Here is a 21761-nt window from a genome sequence, read left to right on the forward strand (position 1 = left end):
ATAAAAGTATCCGATAATCTTTTCATAGAATCTATAGTGCATAAGAATATCGGATAACCTAATACAATCAGCAGTTATCGGGAGAAAGGTGGTTGTTATAATAATTACATACAAACATCAGCCGCCAGAAATTACCAGTACCCTGACCAGGAGAAATATTTAAATGGTTCAGTACTTCACGATCAAGGGTGGATAGAGAAAATCTCGCACCAAAGAAAAGAGTCAAGCGATAATAATGATTCCATTTTTCGTACCGCTCTGGCATTGAGTAAAAGCCCAAGTACCAGCATAGTGTTGTCGATAAAGTGAAGAAGGAATTTGATAGGCGGTTTGAACTAACGATAGATTGGGTCGTTTAATAAAGAAATTGCAAAGACCAGATCTCCATCGGCTGGTATCTTCTATGGTATCACGTTCAGATTCAGAATCAGTGGTTGCAAAAGGATGGCATGGAATACCTTCTACAACATAAGATAGGTTCCAGGTAATAAAGGGCCGAGAGTTATTGCTCGAAGTCGAAGCGAAGTTATGACTAAAAGGTCTATCGTCAGAAAGAATGCTATCCGATATGGTATCCTCAGAAGGGAGACTAGCATCAGAGATGATATCTTCACTGGCCATTGAGATGACTATACACAAAAAAGGAGGGACAAAGGTATTTTTAATATCGGCATTTCAATATTTATAATGTTATTAGCTGCATAGTATTGTAGTATCGGCAAGGCCGATATAAGTCATTAGAGATACAGATGAATAGAATTGTATCAGAATAAAGTGATATAGGGAATATTGTGATACATGCTGATAGTCAAGCCAGAACAAACAAAAAGATAAAAACTAAGGTAGGAATAAAAAGATTCAAACTTTTATATGTTTGGAAGTTCAAAGTAGTAATATATGTCATTACATAGGCATTAGTACACGCAGACATGCAAAATTAAGTGATTCAAATGTAAGCAAATAAAACTAAAACAAAATAAAGCAAGTATATCAATGCATGTGTTAGAAAGATTAATAAAGTGCAGGATGAAAGAGCATACCTTATGGATTGCAAGAGAGATGAGTTCTGGAAAGTTAAAGAAGAAGAAAACCAGAGTTTTTTTTTGTTTGGAGGCGTTTGGATGAAGAAGCTAAAAATTAAATTATGTATTTGGGAAGTGTACTGAAGAAGCTAAAGATGTTTAAATTTATTTTTTTTTTGAAATATTGGATCGGGTGTTTGTTTGGGCCCGATAGTTTTCATATCCGTTATTTGGTTTAATTGCTTCTCGAAAAATTGAAATTTCAAAGAAAATTTCAAAATTTCAAGAGGGGGCGACGTAGTAGGCAAATATTGTACTTATAAACATGTTCGTTTTAATTTTTTAAAAACTCGAGATATTGGCATAAATATCTCAATAAATCTCGTGCTGTTAATTTTGATTTTTCTACTTAATAAAACCTCAGTCAAAGGGAAAAATTTACCTAGTGGTCGGTCTCTTTCCCTGCAGAAAAATCAACCGTTTCTGGTTCAACGAGTTTGGGTTATGAAAATCTCTAATCTCTAATTTAGGGTGCCTTTAATTACAAGGGTAATTCCTTCAACTGCAAAAACAAAGCAGTTATACGCTTGAAAGTCTTTTCAAATATAAACCAAAATATACTTCTCAACATCGTAACTACTTTCCTGATTTCCTTATGAAGAAGAAACAAGAATACACTGTTATTCTCAAAACTCAAAGGTTCATTCTTTCTTTCATTGATGCATACCATCATCAATTTGTTGTGGACACATTATTCATATGGATACAATGCTCTACATGCTATGCTTTGTATTTTTACAATAAAGTTAAAATTGATAGATTATGCATGGTTCAACTATGTCTTCTTTCTGCGTCTTTGTGTCATACTGGATTCTGGTCCTTCATTGGGTTTCATTTGTGTTGTTCTCTGAATCTCTGAATTGCAATTCACGTGGCAGTTGTTTTAGTTATCGGGTTTCTTATAGTCTATCTAAATTAATTTTTATTCCCTTAGATTTCTGCAATTGTTTTATTCTAAGTTTCATTGTTTAATGGTACTAAACCAGTGATTACTTTTTCGTTATAAACTGGCAGAGTTCATTATAAATAATTGTAGTTTCATTGCATGCTTATTAATTTCTTTCACCAGTCATTACTACTTTTAACTTATCATACCCATTTACATAATTGCAAATGAAGATTGGTATAGAATAAACTTAATACATAAAGTTAAATTGCAGAAACACTTCATTAATTGAATCTCTACAAGTATTTCTATTTAAAGCATAACCTCATCAGCGAAGAAGAAGTTCACTGTAAAATAAGTTGTAGTTCTTTGTGCAAACCGTAAACTTGTAAGATTTGTTCTCGCATTCTGCTCCTCATTCACTTTTCTCATTCTTAATTCACATGTTTTCTTTCTTTCTTTCTTCCACACGTACATGCAAACCATACATTGTAAGATTGTATTTATATTTTGCTTTTGCTAAATAATTATTGGGTTTACATTTCTATTCAAACTGTTGGCTATGCTATAGAGTTGTAGACAACTAGGAAGGAAACTTCACTATCATATGATTATTAAATTTGTTTTCTAAATTTTTACTTGGTACAAAAAGGTTGTTTGATATAGTTTTCTCTCTGGAGTATTGTAGTTTCACATATCTGTCATGATGGTAGCATCTACCATACCTGCTGTTAGTTATATAGAATTTAATCTTAGTTCTTTTTCAGAGGATGTAAAAAAGATTATATATGATGATGCCATGGGCAAAGAATATGTAAGAATGTAACCGAGCTATGATTTTATTATGAATAAAAAAGGGTTAAGGGACCTCTCAAAAACCCTGCTTGCCATTCAAAAAAAAAAAAAAAATCTGTCATGATGGTTGCTTATCTGAACTTTTTGAGGGTTTAAGTTCTTATTGAGATGAATGGGATGCTGATGATCAGCCAAAATGAATCTTTTACTTTATCCAGGTTTCTTATTTCGTTTCCATTACTCATACTGTTATTGGTGGAAATGTAGTCAAATTTGGGTTTTCACTATATGTTGTTTGTTTTTATTTGGATTTAACTAATTGCTTTTGTAGGGTTTTTTTTTGAAGATTGTTTATGTTTCCTTGCCCTTCGTTGTTAATCTTCATTAGTGTTGTTATATGTGTTAACTTGCAGCTGTAAACCTGCAGTAGTCATTGTTGGTTCTCACTTCTTCTCCGCTCACGCCCACTGCAGTGCAGTATTCTAGTATATATGTGTGTTGCTCTGGTCATGGGCTCATGGCTTCCATATAGCGGGATAGATACCAGCTTAGGGTAGTAAGTGTTAAAGATCCTAATACATTTTTATTTGTAAGCTCGGTAAGTATGATATTCAACTTAACATAGACTTCATATGAAAACAGAGTCTAACCACTTATACTGATCATAATTTATGGTATTTACATATGAATTTGAAAAAACAGGCCGTGTTATATGGTTGTCCATTTGATCCAATGAAAATATTGTTAGGACTTATGAGAGTCATTGCAAAATAAATTCCATTTACATTTCTTCAGGCACGTCTTCTTTTGCTATGTTTGTAGCAGATTCACCAAGTTTATTTTGAGTCCAACTCCTCAGCATCTCCAGTGCAGCCTTGGGCTGATCCATTGGAACCATGTGACCAGCATTGTGTACCTGTTGGATGTTAGGTAATTTGTTAAAATGAGTAGGCAGTTAGTATGTCTTAACAACATATCAATAGGGTGTCAAACACAAAAAGGGAAGAAGACCTTGAGGAAACTTAGAGGACCAGAACTTTTTAGTACTCCTGCTTCTGCACCATCTACCATAAATGGGACAGTGGGCTTTCCTGCAAACTCTTTCTGACCATACCACTCCATGGCATGAACCCACCTTGAGTTTCCTGCGCATATGTAAACAAGTAGACATTCAAATGATGATACATGCATAGACCTATCTTCTCTACTGATTTATGGGGCTTAGATCAAACTCATGAATGCGCATTGCTATAATTAATGATAGAATCTTACCAAGCCAATTGCAGATTAGATCGTATTCCCCAGCATATATGAGAGATTTGATTCCGTCCTTGAGAAGTCCTGGGATACCAAGTTCCAAATCTTTCATCCAGTCCATCTGCATTGCTTCGTAAACTGCTGGGCTGCATGACACAAATTCTATATTCCCAACTCCAAGAGCTTCCCTAACAGACTTTTGATTCAAGAATTCCTCCATATTCGAAAAATCATAGCAGAGGTTCCCTTCACATTTCTTTCTAATATCATAGTACTGCATACAGACACAATATCAAGCTTGTTGTACTGTCACCAATTGTCAAAAGTCTGACAAAAAGGATAAGTGCACATGCTTACTTACATTGACATTCCCAGCTATGTTCAAGATCTTATTAAAGATTGAAGTGCAAGCATCATATGATATGATGCAATCATCTCCACCATTTTTCGCTGCAGTAACACTTCAAGAGTAATCAACAAGTCTAACATAATCATAGTGAAAGATATAGAAGAAAGCTTTCTATATACATTCGCAGAGAGATCAGTTTGGATGCTAGGTTATGGAGGAGACCCTTCTAAAATCTTACTGTCTCAGATGAACTCAAAAAAATAAAAATGAACTGGTGTCAAAGATCAGTTTGGATGCTAGGCTATGGAGGAGACCCTTCTAAAATCTTACCGTCTCAGATGAACTCAAAAAAATAAAAATGAACTGGTGTCAAAGACCAAATCCCATCCTCATAAATGATGTATCTTGAAATGGACAAACATCTAGGACTTCAAAACACTACACCTACAATGATGTCTCTGAATTATGAGAATTATAAGTCTGAGAATTATAATTAGTGGGAGTAGTATTAAGAAAGTGGGGTAGACTGACCACATAGTTCTATTGTCCGCTCGCATTCTGGAACCATCCCATTAATACTTTTGTATTCTGACTCTTGGATAATTTTCATTTGTAAGGCATAATCTGTGTAAGCCTTGTACTGAACTGCTGGATCAGTAAGTCCATTGCCAATGGCGAATCCCTGTTTGGCCACATAATTTGGTTATGTAGGTCCAAGACTGGAAGTGACAACAACAAATTCATAATTAATTAATCATAAGAGAAGTACCTTCAGATTTATATGAATCCCTTCTTTCACTTTGTTTCCTTGATTAACTCGAGAAGCAAACGCGGGAATATAGTGGCCGGCATATGATTCTCCAGTAATGTAAAAGTCATTTTCAGCAAATTGAGGATGCTCAGCAAAAAATGCCTAACATAATAAACAAAAAAGTATAATCATTCATGCAAGCTTTCATACCAATATCTATTGAAAACACGACCTTCTTTTCCCTCTGTTGTTTTTTATGAGACACAGTAAACAAATTCTATACCAACATAATTTCTGAAGGCATGCAACCATTTACTTGCTACTAGATAAAATACAGAGGAAATAATAATAATAAAAAACAGTAAACTAGAAAAATCTAATTTCCACTTTTAAAATTTGTGATTTCAAGGTATCTTATTACTCTTTTGTAATGTCTTATAGTTTTAATTAAGCAATTCATCTCTGAAGTGTCTACTTTCTCATGTGAAAAGATCGAATACTTGAGATGATAAAGTTGGTATCCAGAAACTAGGACAGATTTATGGTAGATGGATTAATATACCTGCAAAAAGTCATATAGATCGTTGCTAACTCCCTCTTCGTTATGGCGAAAGTCCCGCTTATCAGAACTGTAGCTAAAGCCGGTTCCAATAGGCTGGTCGACGTATATTAAGTTTGATGCCTGACAATACCAAGATAACATATCAACATAATCAGGCTTTCCTTGTTCAAATTGGACATGGTCGGAAGACCTTGAAGACGAAGCATAATACAGATAGGATCGGAATAACTAATACTCCTCTGCAATACTCCTTGTAAAACCATGCAACATATGTGGAATCGTATGTAACTATGCAATATAAGCTAATCAAACAAGTAGCACATTGCAGGTTACGTACATGACTCTTTTCCTTGTGTAGGCTTTATTTAAAGTCAAAACAATCATGCCTGATTGTTTAAAATGATCCATCTCTTTATCCATGAGAAATGAAAAAGGAGGATACGCCTTTTCGCAATACCTTGTCCCAACCATAGTCGTTCCATACAAGAGACATGTTGTCTGCAATCGTAAAAGGTCCATTTTCATAGAAAACAGCCAATTCACTGCTGCATCCTGGTCCTCCAGTCAACCATATAACAACAGGATCCTTCTTGTTGTTTCGAGATTCAAAGAAAAAGTAGAACATCCTACAGATAGCACATATGATCATTAATATGAGATTTATCCTTGGGCAAAATAGTTGAGCCAATGGGCTGAAAGAAAGCAGTTTATGCTATAACTAACAGAGGATAAGAATCTTTATGTATCATTAATTAAGCTACTCAAAATTTATCTAGTGAGAACACATAGCGGAGGTTCCAAGGCACACGGTAGATATGAGGGGAGGGCGGAAGATGTATAAATGCAATATATGCGGCCAATATGGATGAAGTAAGTTGGAACTAGATCTGCACCTTAAAGTCTTAAACAACCTCTGCTGCATTTATCAGATTATTGAATTCTTGTAGGAAAAGTAAATAGACATATCTCCCCTGAGAACGATGTGTTTTCTCATTCTTTGATTATTATGAACCTTACATTCATTTTGAAATTACTTCCCTTATGCCTTGAAATACTGAATTCAGTAACTTCATGCTGATTAGATCGCTGTAACGATGGTTTTAATGCTTACTGAGTTACAGATGGAGCCATAGACTTTTCAATTCTGTCACTTATAGGCAGAAGTCCTATATTAGAAACTCCTAACTGCGTTTTAGGAAAAACTGGAAAAAATCCACACAGGCCTACTACATATGTACCTTGCAGCATGAGAATGCTTAATCCTGTAGTATCCAGCACGATGACCAAGCTCTTCAACCGAAGCTCCAGAACCAATCAAACCTGGGAATCTGAAACTTTTCTCAACAATAATCGACTTAGTGGACGATATATTTACTACTTGTGCATCTTGTGGCAAGAGATTGAGTTGTTTTATAAGTTTGTCTGCTACTCCATATGGGGAATTTCGAAGGCCATGTTTACTAGAACTATTAGCTGCAGATGATAAAGCAATTGAAACAAGAAACAAAAGTATGACCACTATTAGATTTCTCTCCATCTCAGTTGTTCTTCTTTGTATGACAAATGGCAAAAAAGTTTGGTATGATGTTGGTCATTATATAGTGAGGAAAAGGAGAAGTGTGAATTTGGTCAGTGAGGCAAGAAATGTGATTATAGTCTAAAGTAGAGAAACTACTTACGAAAATGATGCATGCAATATGTCTTTTGTGGCATCTTAAATAAGCAGATATCTCCAGCCATCTGATTTTAACAAGAGTTTTCTAGATGGTATGGATTAAAACCAATCAAAATTGTATGTTGTCACTAAGGAGCATAGAAGCTTGATTCTTGTATATATTAATAGTAAATAGAGATGTTATTCACGCGTTGCTTTGCTTATAAGTGAAACCAATAAGGTAGTTAGAGAAAGAGAGAGCTTAGAGAAGTGTAAAGCATAAGATGGTTATAACCATATATATATAACTTTGTGTTGTATACGCAACAGTATAATTAGCATTATTCCTGAAACTAATCACAGGAATATTGTGTTGTCTGTCACTCTGTATTGCTAAACAGCATTGCCTTTCAACATCATTCTATATTATACAACTTGTAGTTTTAATTTGATCAGTGAATGAAGAATAAATATTCCAGCCAACCTTAAACTGATCAAACACGTGGTCCTTTTGGTTAGATGGTTTCATCAATCAATTTTGTCACATTTCACATGAAAAATAATGTAAATAGCCCAACACACTCCTAAACACGTGGCTCGAACCAATAAAATATTTGTCCTCTTTGAGAGCAAGAATGGGTGCCGTTACAGCCTCGGTGATAGCAATAGCTGGATTAATTCTTGGTTGGATCACTATGGAAATTGCTTGCAAGCCGTGTCTTGATAAAGGAAGGGAAGCCATCGATCGATCTCTTGATCCAAATTATGATCCCGATGATCGTGACAATTCCATTCATGCCCCTCTCAACCCCAACCCCGATGGTCAACCCCAACCTGAAGCCTAGGCATGATCCAATTGGAGGCTAATCGAGTGAAAAGTGTATTGTCAAATTATTAATGTTTTCTTGGTATTTTGAAAGCTTGTTTTTATGTACAACTATGGTGAGAATCAAATTCTATAAATATTGTTGCTTGCTGTATATCACATTTTCATACTTTATAAACTATTACAATGTGTTACTCTCTAGTCTCTACTGAGCTAAAATTGTACTTCCCCCTCCCCATTCCTTGGATGAGTGTTGCTAGGAATATGGTATACCATTATTGAATTATTTGTGTTGTTGATTGCAGCTTTACCAGCTCAAGTGTTTTATAACATGTTAATAGATTCTGCTATGAGATTTCTTGTATTTTTGTTTCAACTCATTGCTTGCATTTACAAATTACAAAATAAGTTAGAATAGAGGCCATTACCTATCTAGAAGCTAAGTATTTAGGGAGAACAGAGGACCTCCAGTTATCCTGCTTCTTTACCATCCACTAGAAAGGGAACTTTAAATGATCCGACAAACTCCTTCTGACCAAACCATTCCATTGCGTGAACCCACCTTGCGTTTACTGCTCATATAGATATATACCTAAATGAATATAATCAGTAAATAGCTGAGGGAAGTAACCTTGGACAAATAAAAGAAACTAACCAAGCCAGTTGCATATGAGATAATACTCTTGTACCATTCTCAAGGAGAGCAGGAATACCAACTTTAGATCCAGTCCATTAGCTTGGCTTTATAAGCAGTTGGGTCGCCCTACGGCACGGCTACATTAAAACCATCATTTCTGATTCAGGAATATTCAGTGTCTGAGAAACCAGAGCAGAGGGTACCCTCACATTTCTTTCTCATGTCATAGTACTCCAAGTGGAATATTTTGTGAGTACTTGTGAATGTTGAAGATTTTTAGAATCAGTAAAGGCCAGAAAGAACGTAGATATGCTACTTTTTTATGTCCATCAAGCCCCATGATGTTATTGAATATAGCTTTGCAAACGACATAAGAAACTAGCTATACTGGCCACCATGACATGTCTTACTCTGTTGCACAACATGTATACTTCATTACTGGTACAGACTACAGAATTCATCAATTTGTAACTATTGAATGTGTACGCGTTTTGCAGAAGCTATAATGCTTGGTATTTTTTGTACAGAGTCTGGGTTGTCGTTCTTAAGCTATGACATTATAATCTTTACATATGGAATGATGAACACCGTTATACCATAGAGATCCTTGGGAACCATTCAGTTTGTTTCTTCCTCTGCGTTAGACTTAGGTGTAGACTGTAGAGGATAAGCTATGGGACGAGTGCTGGTTGGAATTTCACATGCCTCTATTATATTATCTTTCTGAATTCTGCATGCCTTTCTACAGGCAAATGGTTACCTTTTCAAATAAAGTTTGCAAGTAAGAAAATACTTCCAAAAGACTCTGGTGATTTGCAAAGCATGACTTGAGGATTACTTGTGGTATCAGCTTCCACCATGCCTAACTGCTTAGCTTATATGTTATACTCAGTGATGGGTCATCGTATCCATATATCAGCTGACGACAAGCAGAACGGTTCAGTGCAGAACTCTGACAACAATAGATGTTCCGATCCGTAATCTGACAACAAGCATCTTCAGGATTAGGTCTCATGGCGGAAATGCTTTCCATGCCGTAAAGTCCCAACACTCAGCACTTCTGGGGGGAAATCAGTCAGGTTTCCCTCATCACAAATTTAAGCAACATAGTATGTTTCACAGTTGCAGCAGTGCAGTGGTAATAGTTATGAGGGGATATTAATATGATCGGCCGAATATGATATATGAATAACTTTTAGACAAAGAATGCACTTTGCTTAGCTGAAAGGGACCTATCTCAGAGGAATAATAAACTTCATTTGAAAAATAAAACATATATATATATATATATATATATATATATATATATATATATATATATATAAATCAGTTCTAGTGTTGATCTGAACCTGTTCAAAGATATTAAAGATACATCAAACTTTACTGAAGACAAATTTAAGTTGATAAAACAGAACTGTATATAAATTGATCCAATGAAGGTTGCTTACAACATTTTTTTCCAGCATGATCAGAAAGTACAGATTTCCTAAATTGTCTAATTAGATGCAAAGCAAGCTGCGCCGACCTTCAACGCTGAGCTTCATAGCTTGAAGCGGCCTTTTGTTTTTAGCTTTCAAATTCTGCAGCTTCTTACCCACTCTGAGGCGCATCTGGTCATGGACCATTTGTGCTGCCCTTGCTCGAAATTCTGCTGGGTTTATCTTGGATTCAGGACGGTCAACAAAGTCCAGTGGCAATGCTTCTGGCCTCACAACGTATTGCGTTGAGGAAGGTTGGCTAGATTTTCGCCTCTGCTGGAAATTAGCCAAGCCAAGATCATCATCTCTGTATTCCAATCTAGCAGGTCCGGTTGCTGGTCTTTTCACTGGCTTCTTGTAGAGTAGTCTTTCCTCATTATCATCATGTATCATGTCATCATACCGTGTACTATTACAGAATATGAACCGACTCCACTTGTAAACCAGATTCCGCGCAAGCATTCTGTTTCCAGTACTCTCTTCGTTATACTTGGAGAGAAACATAATAACCTTGCCAATGCCACTTTTCCTCAGTTCCTCCCTTCTATGGGATTCCTCTAGACCTACTGGATAATCAGATAATATCTCCAGTATCGCAGTTCGGATGGCGATGTTGGGTAGACTTCCATCGGGTAAGGGTTCAAGCCAATATTTTAGAAGCGCCAACACTCCATGATCTAAGAACTCAAGTTGGTACTGTTTCTTTGAAAGAAGTTGCTTTAGTAGTGGTAGCTTCATAAGTTTATTCACAGCAGGCATCGACTTTCTGTTCAATTCTCCATCTTCTTCGACTGCAAGTTCAAGCTCGGCCATCACTTTCTCCACCCACAAAGCTATCTCCCCAGCCGTCTTCTCAACTCTTTTTTGTTTCTTACCCATGTTAAATAGATCCTTTATTTCTTCATCCTCTTCTTTACCTCTTTTTCTATGATCAATGGAACCCTTGTTTGACGACGGCTTCACACGCTCATAAGCATCCTTAACCGAACCATTTTCTTCTTGAGGATTACCATTGTTCACACTCTTCTTCCCAAGTTTTAATCTCACTATAAGCCGTTTGGTGGTGGAAGTTGGAGTTGTCTCACCCATTTGCAAGCCCCCCAAAGTTTACAACTGCAAATACCTACTTACTCTTGCTGAAGAACAAACAGAAAATCACTTGATTATGTGAAAGTAAGCAAACCCTAGAAGAATAGATGAGAAATAGTAATGAGAGAACTGAGAAATATATATTTATAGAGGGAGAGTCCGTTGTTTTCTTGCGGCGCAAGGGTGCGAGAGTTTCTATTTCTATTTTCTATCTCTTTATTAATGTTTTGAGTCCGTTGTTTTCTTGCGGCGCAAGGGTGCGAGAGTTTCTATTTCTATTTTCTATCTCTTTATTAATGTTTTCGTGCTTACTAAAATAGATCCACTTTGAAACCCGAACCACAAGTGTGTTTTGGTTGCATATTATGTCAAACAAAGAGGAAGATTATACACAACGTACTATCTGGATATCCAGCTTCTTGGGAAGCATGAACTTGCACTTACATTACTCCATACTTCATACCACCATAACATTTAATTACGATGTAATATTTAACTCTATATCACATTTCTAGCCAAGAATTTCACACTGAATTATATTTATTTGAAATCCCCTACACTTTTATCAGTGCTTTTGTGTTCCAAGATTAGACGATCATTACAAACATAATAACATACACAAGAATCAGATCCAAACTTTCAGTAAAAACATACTCTTATTAACTTCTGGTGTACGTAAAACAACTACCCATTTGATGACACCACTGCAAATCCTTTATCCGATTCAAGAGCGCAATACAACACCGGAGGGAGGACAAAAAACAGACAAAGGAAAAATCTGGAGTATCAATCCATATTTAAAGGTGCACGACACAGAGTAGGAAACTGAGTGATAACCAAAACGATCTATACATCTGCAACACAATATTTAGAGTCAGCAACATCTGCAGTAAGTTTGTCCGTAGTCCACCTTTTCAGCATCTCCAAGGCAGCCTTAGGCTGATCCATTGGAACCATATGACCAGCATCATGGACCTGTTTGAAGTCGAAGAAATTAGTATCGATCAAGACATTTCCTACCTTTTTAAATACTAAGTTAGAAAAAAGGTGTTTAATCATAACTAGGTTTTTAAAGATGAGGACCTTAAGGAAACTGACAGGACCGTGGCTTTTCAGTTGTCCGGCTTCTTTACCATCCACTAGAAATGGAATGGTGGGTGATCCAACAAACTCTTTCTGACCAGACCATTCCATGGCATGAACCCACCTTGAGTTTCCTGCTCATATTACAGATACACACTCAGACATACATAACTATGAATACAACTTTAGAAACAGCTGAGGGAAGTGAACCTTGGACAGAAAAAAAAAAAAAAAAAAAGAAACTTACCAAGCCAGTTGCATATGAGATCATACTCTCCAGCATATATGAGCATCTTGATTCCATCCTCTAGGAGAGCAGGGATTCCAGCTTCTAGATTCCGCATCCAGTCCATCAGCATGGCTTCATATACAGTAGGGCTACAAGATACGAAATCAATCTCGCCTACACCAAGTGATTCTCTGACTGACTTCTGATTCAGGAATTTTTCCATGTTTGAGAAATCATAGCAGAGACTGCCCTCACATTTCTTTCTGATATCATAGTACTGCAAATGGAATATTTTGTGAGTACTCATGAATGATGGAAATCTTTGGAATCAGTAAAAACCATAATGGACATAAATGTGTTACATTTTTATCTCCTGCAATCCCCATGATCTTATTGAATATGGTAGTACAAACGACATAAGAAGCCATGCAGGCTGTTCTCCCGTTGGTGCCTGAAACAGTTTTTTCACTGTCAGACAGTGGTAACATGGAAGCAACAGAATTAAATTAAATCTGATCCACAAGTGACCTTAACAAATATTACCAATTGAAAGATGAATGAAAATACAAAAAAGCTGTATGTAGTTATATCAAACTAATGGCAATATGATCGTGAGCAAGGATGAGACTTCAAGGACAAGTGAAACTCATAGTAGCACTGAAGTAAGAAGAGTTACCACACAATTTAATCGCTAACTCGCATGCTGGAAGCATCTTGTTTATACTTGTATAATCAGATTTCTGAATGATTCCCATATCTAACGCGTAATCTGTGTAGGCTTTATATTGGACTGCAGGATCAGTGAGTCCATTGCCAATAGCAAATCCCTACTTGACCAATTTCAACATAATTACTATAAAGAAAGTGGAACAAACTTGATATAATAATATACATCAGGTAGAATCAAATACATACATACCTTCAGGTTTATGTGAATACCTTCCTTAGCTTTGTTTCCAAGGTTAACTCGAGCGGCAAAGGCAGGAATATAGTGCCCAGCATAAGACTCTCCGGTTATGTAGAATTCGTTCTCAACATACTCAGGATGCTCAGCAAAAAAAGCCTGACACAGGTAAGGAACAGAACACTCAGAATTTGATATTTATATTTGCTATCATCTTTGAAACAGTTCAATGTGTCGCACGTTATATTATTGTAGGTTATAGACCAAAAGACAGTTTCACGTGCTCGAGTATGGAATTTTTTAAGAATTTTGAGGAATCTGAAATAAATCGATCAGGAACTTCATGAATAAACAGGGTAAAAATATGAAACCAATCAACTATATAGTCATTCAGAGCCCAAGCAGCAAAGCTTTGATAATTTAATGACAATTATTGAGAAAACACCAACAGCCTTGCAACAGCAAATATGCTGTTTGAACTTATAATTCATTTCTGCAGTTTGAAACTTTGATCAGAATGAGAATTCTCTTTATTGACTGCAGTTTCAGTGATATCACAATAATTGAATAATATAAAGAACTATAACTGCAGTTTCAGTGATATCATAATAATTCATAATAAGTATGGGAAACAAACCTGCAAGAAGTCGTATAAATCATTACTAACACCCTTTTCATTGTGGCGAAGGTCGCGCTTATCAGAACTATAACTGAAACCAGTTCCAGTGGGCTGGTCGACATACAAAAGGTTTGATGCCTGCATAACGAGTAGAAATTATGTTGAGACTGTTGGTGTACAGGACTATCACAATGCATTACATGGATGTATGCTTGATAGATCTTTTCAGCGACTGATTTTTTAAGAGAAAAACAGGGAAGGATCTCTACTTTATCAAGAACCTACTTTCTATGCCCTGAATCCTTACTATCATTTATTCTACAGTATGCCCAGCAGATAAAGTGAACCAGGAAATTAGACAGAAATAATCATACCTTATCCCAACCATAGTTGTTCCACAAGAGAGACATGTTCTTCACAATGGTGAAAGGTCCATTTTCATAGAAAACAGCCAATTCACTACTACATCCTGGGCCTCCAGTCAGCCATATAACCAAAGGATCCTTTTTGCTGTTTCGTGATTCAAAGAAGAAGTAAAACATCCTACAAAATTCATGGGACATGGCAACTCAGGAAAATATATGAAACACAGGAATGATACAATCTGTACAGCATCTAGTCTAGGAAACAAATACTGCAGAGATAATCCAAATTCCAGCAAGATAATACGGTATAACAAATGTACCAACATCCATCACATCTGGTCATCTGTTACTCATTCCCATGCAGTGACTTCTGAACTTGAATCTTTTTAAAGACTCACGATTATCTAAAGCTACAGAGCTTCTAGCAAGGCTCATCCAGTCGACCAGTCATTCCAGCATATATTCTTAGTGCATGCATCAAATGGCTTTCAGATATTGTCTTGCCTAAATTTATTGCCTATTAACATGGTTCACATTGTATCTGAGATTCTGAGACATACTAATTGACACTTCAGTGATTCCAGATTGTAGTGCTAATTCGAAAAAGCTCACAACATTCATTGCAGTGGTGTGAGTGTGGCACCCCCTGAAGCATGATATGGTTACTAAGTTCTCAATAGCACATTGCATCCCAGGTTGTAGTCTTTTGACTTCACAGTAAAAAAGATCGTATTCGTTGCAATATCAATTACTCGAAATCCAATCTCTTTAGTTAGGTTTTGAATGATGGGGATTAATTGTATCCACCATTAATCATCAATTACAAATCAAACCAAAGAACACTAGATTAACAAACACAATAAGGAGATCCCTTACATTATGACAAAAGGAATGGGTTAAAAGTACAGTACCTTGCATTATGAGAATGTTGAAGTTTATAATACCCAGCATGATGACCAAGATCTTCAACTGAAACTCCAGAATCCTCTAGATTAGGAAACTTAAACCGTTTCTCGACAATCTTCTTCTCCTTGGGAACAGCTTCTTCAGAAGACACTTTCACTTCTTGAGCATCTTTAGGAAAGAGATTAAGTTGTCTAATTAGTTTCTCTGCTTCTCTTGATGGAAACTTCGCATTCAAAGAAAGATGATCATCATTGGAAACCGTTGCCAAAGACACTTCAAAGAAAAGTACTAGAAGAAGAGAAGAAAGAATGAGGACAGACATGTTTTTCACCATTTCTTGTTCTTGGTGTCTTGAGACTTAGAAAGTTTTGTAGTTATGGAGATTTTATAGAGAAGATTCTGTTACAGATGACGCAATGAGAGGTTGAGTGAAAATGTGATTAAAGGAAGCTTAGAAGCAATAAAGAAATAAGAGTTGAAGCAATAAAGGAAGACTTGATGCAATTTTCTTTTCCTTTTTGTTGGTGTTTATGAAATGAATCTTTTTAGTGAAGACTGGCTGTTGTATGCATTCCCTTGCTTTTTTTGGCGGGAGTAGTCGACAAGACCAGTAGTTAAGAACGTCAGAATTCAAGGCTTCTTAATTTAACTAGGTAACATGGAGTCATGGACTACAAGATCACCATTTCAATCTTGTACGCAAAATATAATCAATAATCAAAATTATTGAAGCTACTAGAAGGTTCAAATGGATGTACATCGATTATTGTTTGCTTATATGGAGCATTTATTGATTCTTATGCAGCACAAGAAGTAAAAAAGTGATCCAAACATGAGAGGAAGGAAATTATGGAACTTGGAATAGACCTTTACTACCACTGTTAGTATAGAAGTACATGACACGCTGTGTAATTATTAGAGAAGTTCAAGAGATGCAAAGAGATAATGATAGCGAGAAAGCCACGGGATGTTGTTACAATCTGCTCCAATATATCTGTATCAATTCAAGAATTGGAAGAAAATAAGATTAAGTTGCTTTATTCCAAGAAATCTGGCTCCTTCTTGTTTCTTCCTGAATCCTGACTCACGAAAAGTATGAGCAGAACCAATAGTGACATAAGTAATCTGAATTAATTGTTTTTATGCGTCTCAAAAAATCAATTCAACAGTGTAAATGACTCCAAATCTGTGGAGTAAATAATTCATGTAATTTATTTATCTTTCTTTTCCTAAAAAGAAACACATGGGCATAAATTAATAATGTCATGGAGCTGTGTTGGTCTGCGACAATGGGTACCTAAAGACTAAAGTGTTCAAAGTTTCAACAGATGTAAATGATAATTATATAAACAAATCGGCCAGGAATACCTCATTCAGTCCGTGATACTGCTTATATTTCCGGTAATCTTTTATTATTGTTACATTCTCTGACAACGGGGGTCTCCACGTGTTTTGAAAATGCCAATGCTACAATGAGTCGTATGTACATTAATATTTCAGAAAAAAGGCAACATAGGAGGCAAGTAGTTATCAATAATAATGCAGACATCACACCATCTTATCTTCATGTAGGCTGGGATGGAGTTGTTGTGATCTCAAAAGCTGAGACATCGTCACCTCAACTAACAATTGCCTCAATTAAAAGTAACTCATCAAATTTATGACCTCACTTTAGCCAGCCTGGCTCGTATCTCTTCGAGTTCTTCCTCATCATCAGCACCCTCAGCTATAGCGTCTTCCTGTCATATTCACATACAAGATATTGCTATGTTATCCTAGTTTCCCAACAGAAAGAAATGCGCAAAATCCATGCAACATGTTAGATATACCTGTTGTGAAGTTGTTGCTGTCGTCCGTATAGTTTGCTTTGTTTTCTCTTTCCTGGCTGCGACCGGAAGTTGTGCAGCAGTCTCACCAGCAATTTCAGTTAAAACCTTGTCAACTTCTTCCTCAGTCTCCTCTTCTATATCCTCCGAGTCCAAAGCACCGTCCACGGCATCATTCACCATTTCTTCAATCACTCCTGCCTACAAAATCGTATGACTACCAATTATGACTAGCAATTAATTTAGACCAAAACAATTTACACTGCCACCAGTCAATTTAAGTTGAAACTCCAAGGCATATACCGCCTTATGTTTCTTTAAACTCTTCTCTAGTGGCTACTAAGGACCAATCTGGTTGAACAAGAGAAAAGCATCATGTGGTTTACTCATTAGGCGAAAATAAAGCATATGAAACAATGAAAGTGAATCATATGGCGTCCCCTACTTGTTTACCAACACAAACACCATGAGATAGAAAGGGTAAGGTGTCCTGAGGACCTCATGAAAACAGGGAAACAAAAAGAGTTGGACATTTTTTCAATAAAAAATGAACACCAAGGAGAATAGGAGAATTATTTTGCCATTCACAGAGATACTGTAGAACCATTTGCGGAATCTCAGTATGCTTGTTAACTCTATCTTGTTCTGAAACTAGTTAGTTGTTTGCAACATTTCACTTGTATGGCAACAAGGATAAAGTTTTCAATGGCACCAAAGGATAATAACACAGCACATGACACAAAAGTGGTATCAGTTACCTTTAATTCGCATTAGCAATATACTAATTGCAAATTTGAAAGGACAAATCATGTATAAATAACATAACAGATTACAGTTGAGATGAAAAAAGTCTAGAACAACTTAAGGCATGAAAAATATATACCTTGGTCATCTCTTTGCTGAATTCTTGCATTGTTACAGCCATTTGTGGAGCCTTCATCAGATTATTTACAAGCTTCATGACTTCAGCACTCTTGGATATATGACCTACAGTCCGTGCTATTGCTGCAATACAAAACAATTACAAATTATGTACACTTCAGCTAAGTTTCCTTTCCTTTCCTTTCCCTTGTTTTACTTTTCAATTTTGGTACCACTAAATAGAAAGACTTCTAAAAATTTAACACAGTTCAATCTCATAAAAAACAAACAATGGAACTGATCTCTTAAAAGCGAAATTCTTTACATAATAAACAAAAGATACTCCAGCAGGAAGCAGAGAGAATTGAAATGAATGTAAGCAAGCAATAAAATATGATATGCCGAAAACCAAATACATTCATAATTCCTTATATCAATTAATAAAGCAATAGCACAAAGTAAAACTAAGAGTATCGTTTTATTTATCCTAAAGTAGATTGCCAATGAACATATGCACATATTATGTAAAACTTTGATTCCTATCCAGATGCCATATTAGTTATACATAATGAGTGATAACAGTACCACAAACTTGTTCATCATTAGATGGACGCGTGCTCAAATAAATATCAGATTACTACTTAAAGAAACATACCAATGCTTTCTCCTAAGTGCATTGAGATGGAATTCATTTGTGCCTTATTCTCATGAAGACGGTTCACAGCTCTTCTTGATGTAACAATTTCCTTAGCAAGAGCCTGAATAGAATTTCAAAAACAGGAAGAGATGACTACTACTTTCTTTTTGAATGAGCACATATTTTATCAAGGAAAGTAGGAAACAATGGCTTCAAGTGGATGATCATTGATATTTTTAATCTGTTAAAGATGATTCTTACCCCTAGACGATCCGGTCCATTTATTCAAGCATGGACAAAGAATCAAAGATCCAATGAGTTGACACGACTTGGGAGAGTGTTATCACTGGATATTCTACCTTTGGTAGCTACATATTGGATACTCATCTAAAATTATAATCTTAGATGAATAGAAAGAGTTATACTCAACTATAATGTAGACAACCAAGAAAGATAATAGTAATAAACTAATAATTAACTTATAATCAATGACAGGAGCAAATTACTGGATTAGGAAACTCACATTCTACCATTTCAACTATCCAATTTTGTCTGGGTTTTTTCTTATATTTTTGCTCAATAATTTTCCTTTTTTGCCCATAACCAACTCTACAAATGACTAAAATTCTTTCTACCTTAGCCGAGACCATGTCGTTTCTCTTAGCAGCATCCCTAATTGCTTTCTGTACACTCTTCTCTTCTTTCTGCACATCTAACCAACCAAAAAAACATACCCATCTCAAATTTTAACGCCAACTACTCAATTTACCAAAAAAAAAAAACAAACTTTACCTCGAATTTGTCTTTCAATGTTACGGCACTCTTGTCTGAGCTTTCTTTGCCAATCTCTGAGTTGTTGTTGTGGGTTTGGTTTTGGCAATAACATGTTCTTCACCTTCTCCATCTCTCCAATCTTTTTCGGTTTTCAAGGCAAAGACTGAAATGTTCTCTTTTGAAAACTTTTTTCAAGTGGAATTTTTTTTTTTTTTTTTGTTTTTCGAGATTCCTCCTTTGAAAATATATTTATATGATGTTAACCCAACCTTATCTCAATTAGTAGAGTATACCATAATTAACATGGACATTTAAATTGGACCAACTTTTTTCTACCATGAAATACCCTTCATAAAATATTAAAATCAATTATTCAATGCCTTTAAGAAGGACTACTTAGTCATTTCAAAATTTACTACCATCTATACCCTTAAGATTATATAGTGACTTAAGGACGTATGTGTAAATTCAGGTGGGAAATCAACTATACGCCCCTATTCAATTGTTCATGCGACTTACCCAAAGATTGATTGTCCAAATAAATACTTTTATGAAATTAAAATCGAGAAACCAACCATCTCTCTTCCACTTTTACTTTACTTCCCCTCATTTGCAAAACGTAAAATGAAATAATCTCACCATCGTTCTCTCTCTTCCAATTGAGTTCTCCCACAAATAATCGAATGTCTCAACCAAGCCTTCATCCAAGACAATTCGTAGGCTTTTTGTTTCCAAACACTAAATCCGGATATCCTTGAGACTCTGTTCCTCGATTGGGTTTCTTCCGCAATCAAAGATAGTATGTCTTTCTTCATACATTTATTTGATAATACCAAATATTCATTTTTAAGTTGTAGATTTCAAATTATCGATTTGTGTATGTGTTTATAATTGAATGCCAATTCTGTGAACGTGAAGATATACTTCTCATTCTCATCAATTAGCCTATATAAATTTTGATTTGTTTGACTAATCGCTTCATAAAATACTCGGTTTTACAAATATCCGAGATGATTCATAGGATAACGTTATTCACTAATGCCTCGAGGGCTCAAGGTACCTAATAAGTTAAAATTTGACATGTAACTTGTCAGATTCAGATTTGATTTACGTTGGATGAACTTTGTAATATATTTTCCTCATTTCGGTCATTGGTTGATGCTTCTTCAATCTCCTTATTGAATTTGATTATCTAAAATGAAAGTACCTTAATTTTTACGCAAAGCGGTCTAAAACCGGATGTTCTGAGGTTATGTCGGTTGTTATGACTTATGATTATATATTTATATAAGAGTTGTGGCGATTCCAATTCGGGTTTTGAGTCAAGGCTATGCTAAATTAATCAGCAGCGTGATCATAAATAATGAATCTGCAAGTTGGTCGGCACATTCTTTTTTCTGCTTTGGCTGGAGAGTTGATCAATTTGTTGTTGTTGTTGCGTCCTGATGGCGATATAATAGATTGTGTTCTATAAACTTTATAAAAACACGTAATACATATCATTTGTTGAGTTATTTATATGTGTTTTGTTTGGCGAACAAAACTTCAACCGATGCACAGAAATTCCATCGCGACCGCCGGTGGCTACATGGTTTCTCCAAAGAAAGGTACTGAAGCAACTATTAAATCTTAATTCTTAATAATCGCACATTTATATTCTTCAAGTGATTATTTGGAGTGAGGGTGTAACTTTTGAATATTCATCAGCTAAGTAAGCCATTTTCATTATCTGTGAAAGTAATCCAATGTATACAAATAGAAGCCAAAGAACGAGTTTGTAGTTCACTTTCTGCCATTCTGATTTAGCCTAATAGAGTAATTTAGATGTGTGAACAATTTATTTTAAGGTGACACGACTTTTGGCTAGCGAATGGCCAGAGTCTAACAGGCTAAGCACCACAAGCGCATCTCTGCTTTGCATAAGTCCATACACAGTTACATACACGCAACAGAGAACAATGGCATCACAACTTTTCAACACCAATTTGTTTTCTCGACACTTAAATGTACAGAATAAAAGGACACTAGGTAGACAAAAACTGTAGAATATGTAGGTAAGTATTGTTTTCGGTCTTCTTGGCGGAACTCAGATATGGGAGTTTAGCAAAATCACGGACTGACATTCATTAGTAGTGTGAAGATGATAGCTGGGATTAACAAGATTTCCTCACTTAGTATAGCTGTTGGCCTC

General features: G+C 35.8%; 4 protein-coding genes, 1 long non-coding RNA gene and 1 pseudogene across 5 annotated transcripts; 2 read left to right on the forward strand and 4 right to left on the reverse strand.

Annotated features, from left to right (window-relative positions):
* The first annotated feature begins 1467 nt into the window (after positions 1-1467).
* LOC147482374 (uncharacterized) lies at positions 1468-3515 on the forward strand. Its single transcript, XR_015206569.1, has 2 exons — positions 1468-1721; positions 3177-3515. It is a non-coding gene; the product is annotated as an uncharacterized LOC147482374 (long non-coding RNA).
* LOC147482375 (serine carboxypeptidase-like) lies at positions 3397-7306 on the reverse strand. The gene is made up of 9 exons (XM_086581107.1): positions 6921-7306; positions 6140-6308; positions 5683-5802; positions 5139-5282; positions 4901-5051; positions 4382-4470; positions 4036-4294; positions 3775-3908; positions 3397-3679 (listed from the first exon to the last, which is right to left on the reverse strand). Exons 1-9 carry the CDS (start codon positions 7217-7219, stop codon positions 3545-3547), a joined length of 1500 nt encoding a protein of 499 aa, XP_086437233.1. The 5' UTR covers positions 7220-7306; the 3' UTR covers positions 3397-3544.
* A 568-nt stretch (positions 7307-7874) lies between these two features.
* On the forward strand, positions 7875-8363 carry LOC147482376 (outer envelope membrane protein 7). The gene has a single exon (XM_086581108.1). The coding sequence runs from the start codon at positions 7972-7974 to the stop codon at positions 8179-8181; it is 210 nt and encodes a 69-aa protein (XP_086437234.1). The 5' UTR covers positions 7875-7971; the 3' UTR covers positions 8182-8363.
* A 1819-nt stretch (positions 8364-10182) lies between these two features.
* On the reverse strand, positions 10183-11495 carry LOC147482377 (protein IWS1 homolog 1 pseudogene; annotated as a pseudogene).
* A 393-nt stretch (positions 11496-11888) lies between these two features.
* LOC147482378 (serine carboxypeptidase-like) lies at positions 11889-16009 on the reverse strand. Its single transcript, XM_086581109.1, has 9 exons — positions 15478-16009; positions 14576-14744; positions 14220-14339; positions 13598-13741; positions 13355-13505; positions 13041-13129; positions 12697-12955; positions 12450-12583; positions 11889-12341 (listed from the first exon to the last, which is right to left on the reverse strand). The coding sequence occupies exons 1-9, from the start codon at positions 15804-15806 to the stop codon at positions 12213-12215; spliced, it is 1524 nt and encodes a 507-aa protein (XP_086437235.1). The 5' UTR covers positions 15807-16009; the 3' UTR covers positions 11889-12212.
* An 835-nt stretch (positions 16010-16844) lies between these two features.
* On the reverse strand, positions 16845-19820 carry LOC147482379 (vacuolar protein sorting-associated protein 24 homolog 1-like). Its single transcript, XM_086581110.1, has 6 exons — positions 19589-19820; positions 19432-19508; positions 18815-18917; positions 18182-18303; positions 17302-17499; positions 16845-17211 (listed from the first exon to the last, which is right to left on the reverse strand). Exons 1-6 carry the CDS (start codon positions 19698-19700, stop codon positions 17131-17133), a joined length of 693 nt encoding a protein of 230 aa, XP_086437236.1. The 5' UTR covers positions 19701-19820; the 3' UTR covers positions 16845-17130.
* Between the last annotated feature and the right edge of the window lie 1941 nt (positions 19821-21761).

The sequence above is a fragment of the Coptis chinensis genome, chromosome 8 (genome assembly GCF_015680905.1).
Source record: "Coptis chinensis isolate HL-2020 chromosome 8, ASM1568090v1, whole genome shotgun sequence".
NCBI classification, from domain to species: domain Eukaryota; kingdom Viridiplantae; phylum Streptophyta; class Magnoliopsida; order Ranunculales; family Ranunculaceae; genus Coptis; species Coptis chinensis.

What these genes read in the sequence shown, in the direction of transcription:
- LOC147482375 (XM_086581107.1), bottom strand. Translation starts at nt 7,219, where the DNA reads ATGGAGAGAAATCTAATAGTGGTCATACTTTTGTTTCTTGTTTCAATT. An exon ending in GGATTCATATAAATCTGAAG is followed by an intron (nt 5,052 to 5,138) that starts GTACTTCTCTTA and finishes GTGGCCAAACAG; the next exon opens with GGATTCGCCATTGGCAATGG. An exon ending in GCGGACAATAGAACTATGTG is followed by an intron (nt 4,471 to 4,900) that starts GTCAGTCTACCC and finishes GTGTTACTGCAG; the next exon opens with CGAAAAATGGTGGAGATGAT.
- LOC147482378 (XM_086581109.1), bottom strand. Translation starts at nt 15,806, where the DNA reads ATGGTGAAAAACATGTCTGTCCTCATTCTTTCTTCTCTTCTTCTAGTA. An exon ending in ACAACTATGGTTGGGATAAG is followed by an intron (nt 14,340 to 14,575) that starts GTATGATTATTT and finishes CTCGTTATGCAG; the next exon opens with GCATCAAACCTTTTGTATGT. An exon ending in GTCCTGTCAGTTTCCTTAAG is followed by an intron (nt 12,342 to 12,449) that starts GTCCTCATCTTT and finishes GACTTCAAACAG; the next exon opens with GTCCATGATGCTGGTCATAT.
- LOC147482379 (XM_086581110.1), bottom strand. Translation starts at nt 19,700, where the DNA reads ATGGAGAAGGTGAAGAACATGTTATTGCCAAAACCAAACCCACAACAA. An exon ending in CATTGAAAGACAAATTCGAG is followed by an intron (nt 19,509 to 19,588) that starts GTAAAGTTTGTT and finishes TTGGTTGGTTAG; the next exon opens with ATGTGCAGAAAGAAGAGAAG. An exon ending in TCAGCAAAGAGATGACCAAG is followed by an intron (nt 17,500 to 18,181) that starts GTATATATTTTT and finishes ACGATTTTGTAG; the next exon opens with GCAGGAGTGATTGAAGAAAT.
- LOC147482376 (XM_086581108.1), top strand. Translation starts at nt 7,972, where the DNA reads ATGGGTGCCGTTACAGCCTCGGTGATAGCAATAGCTGGATTAATTCTT.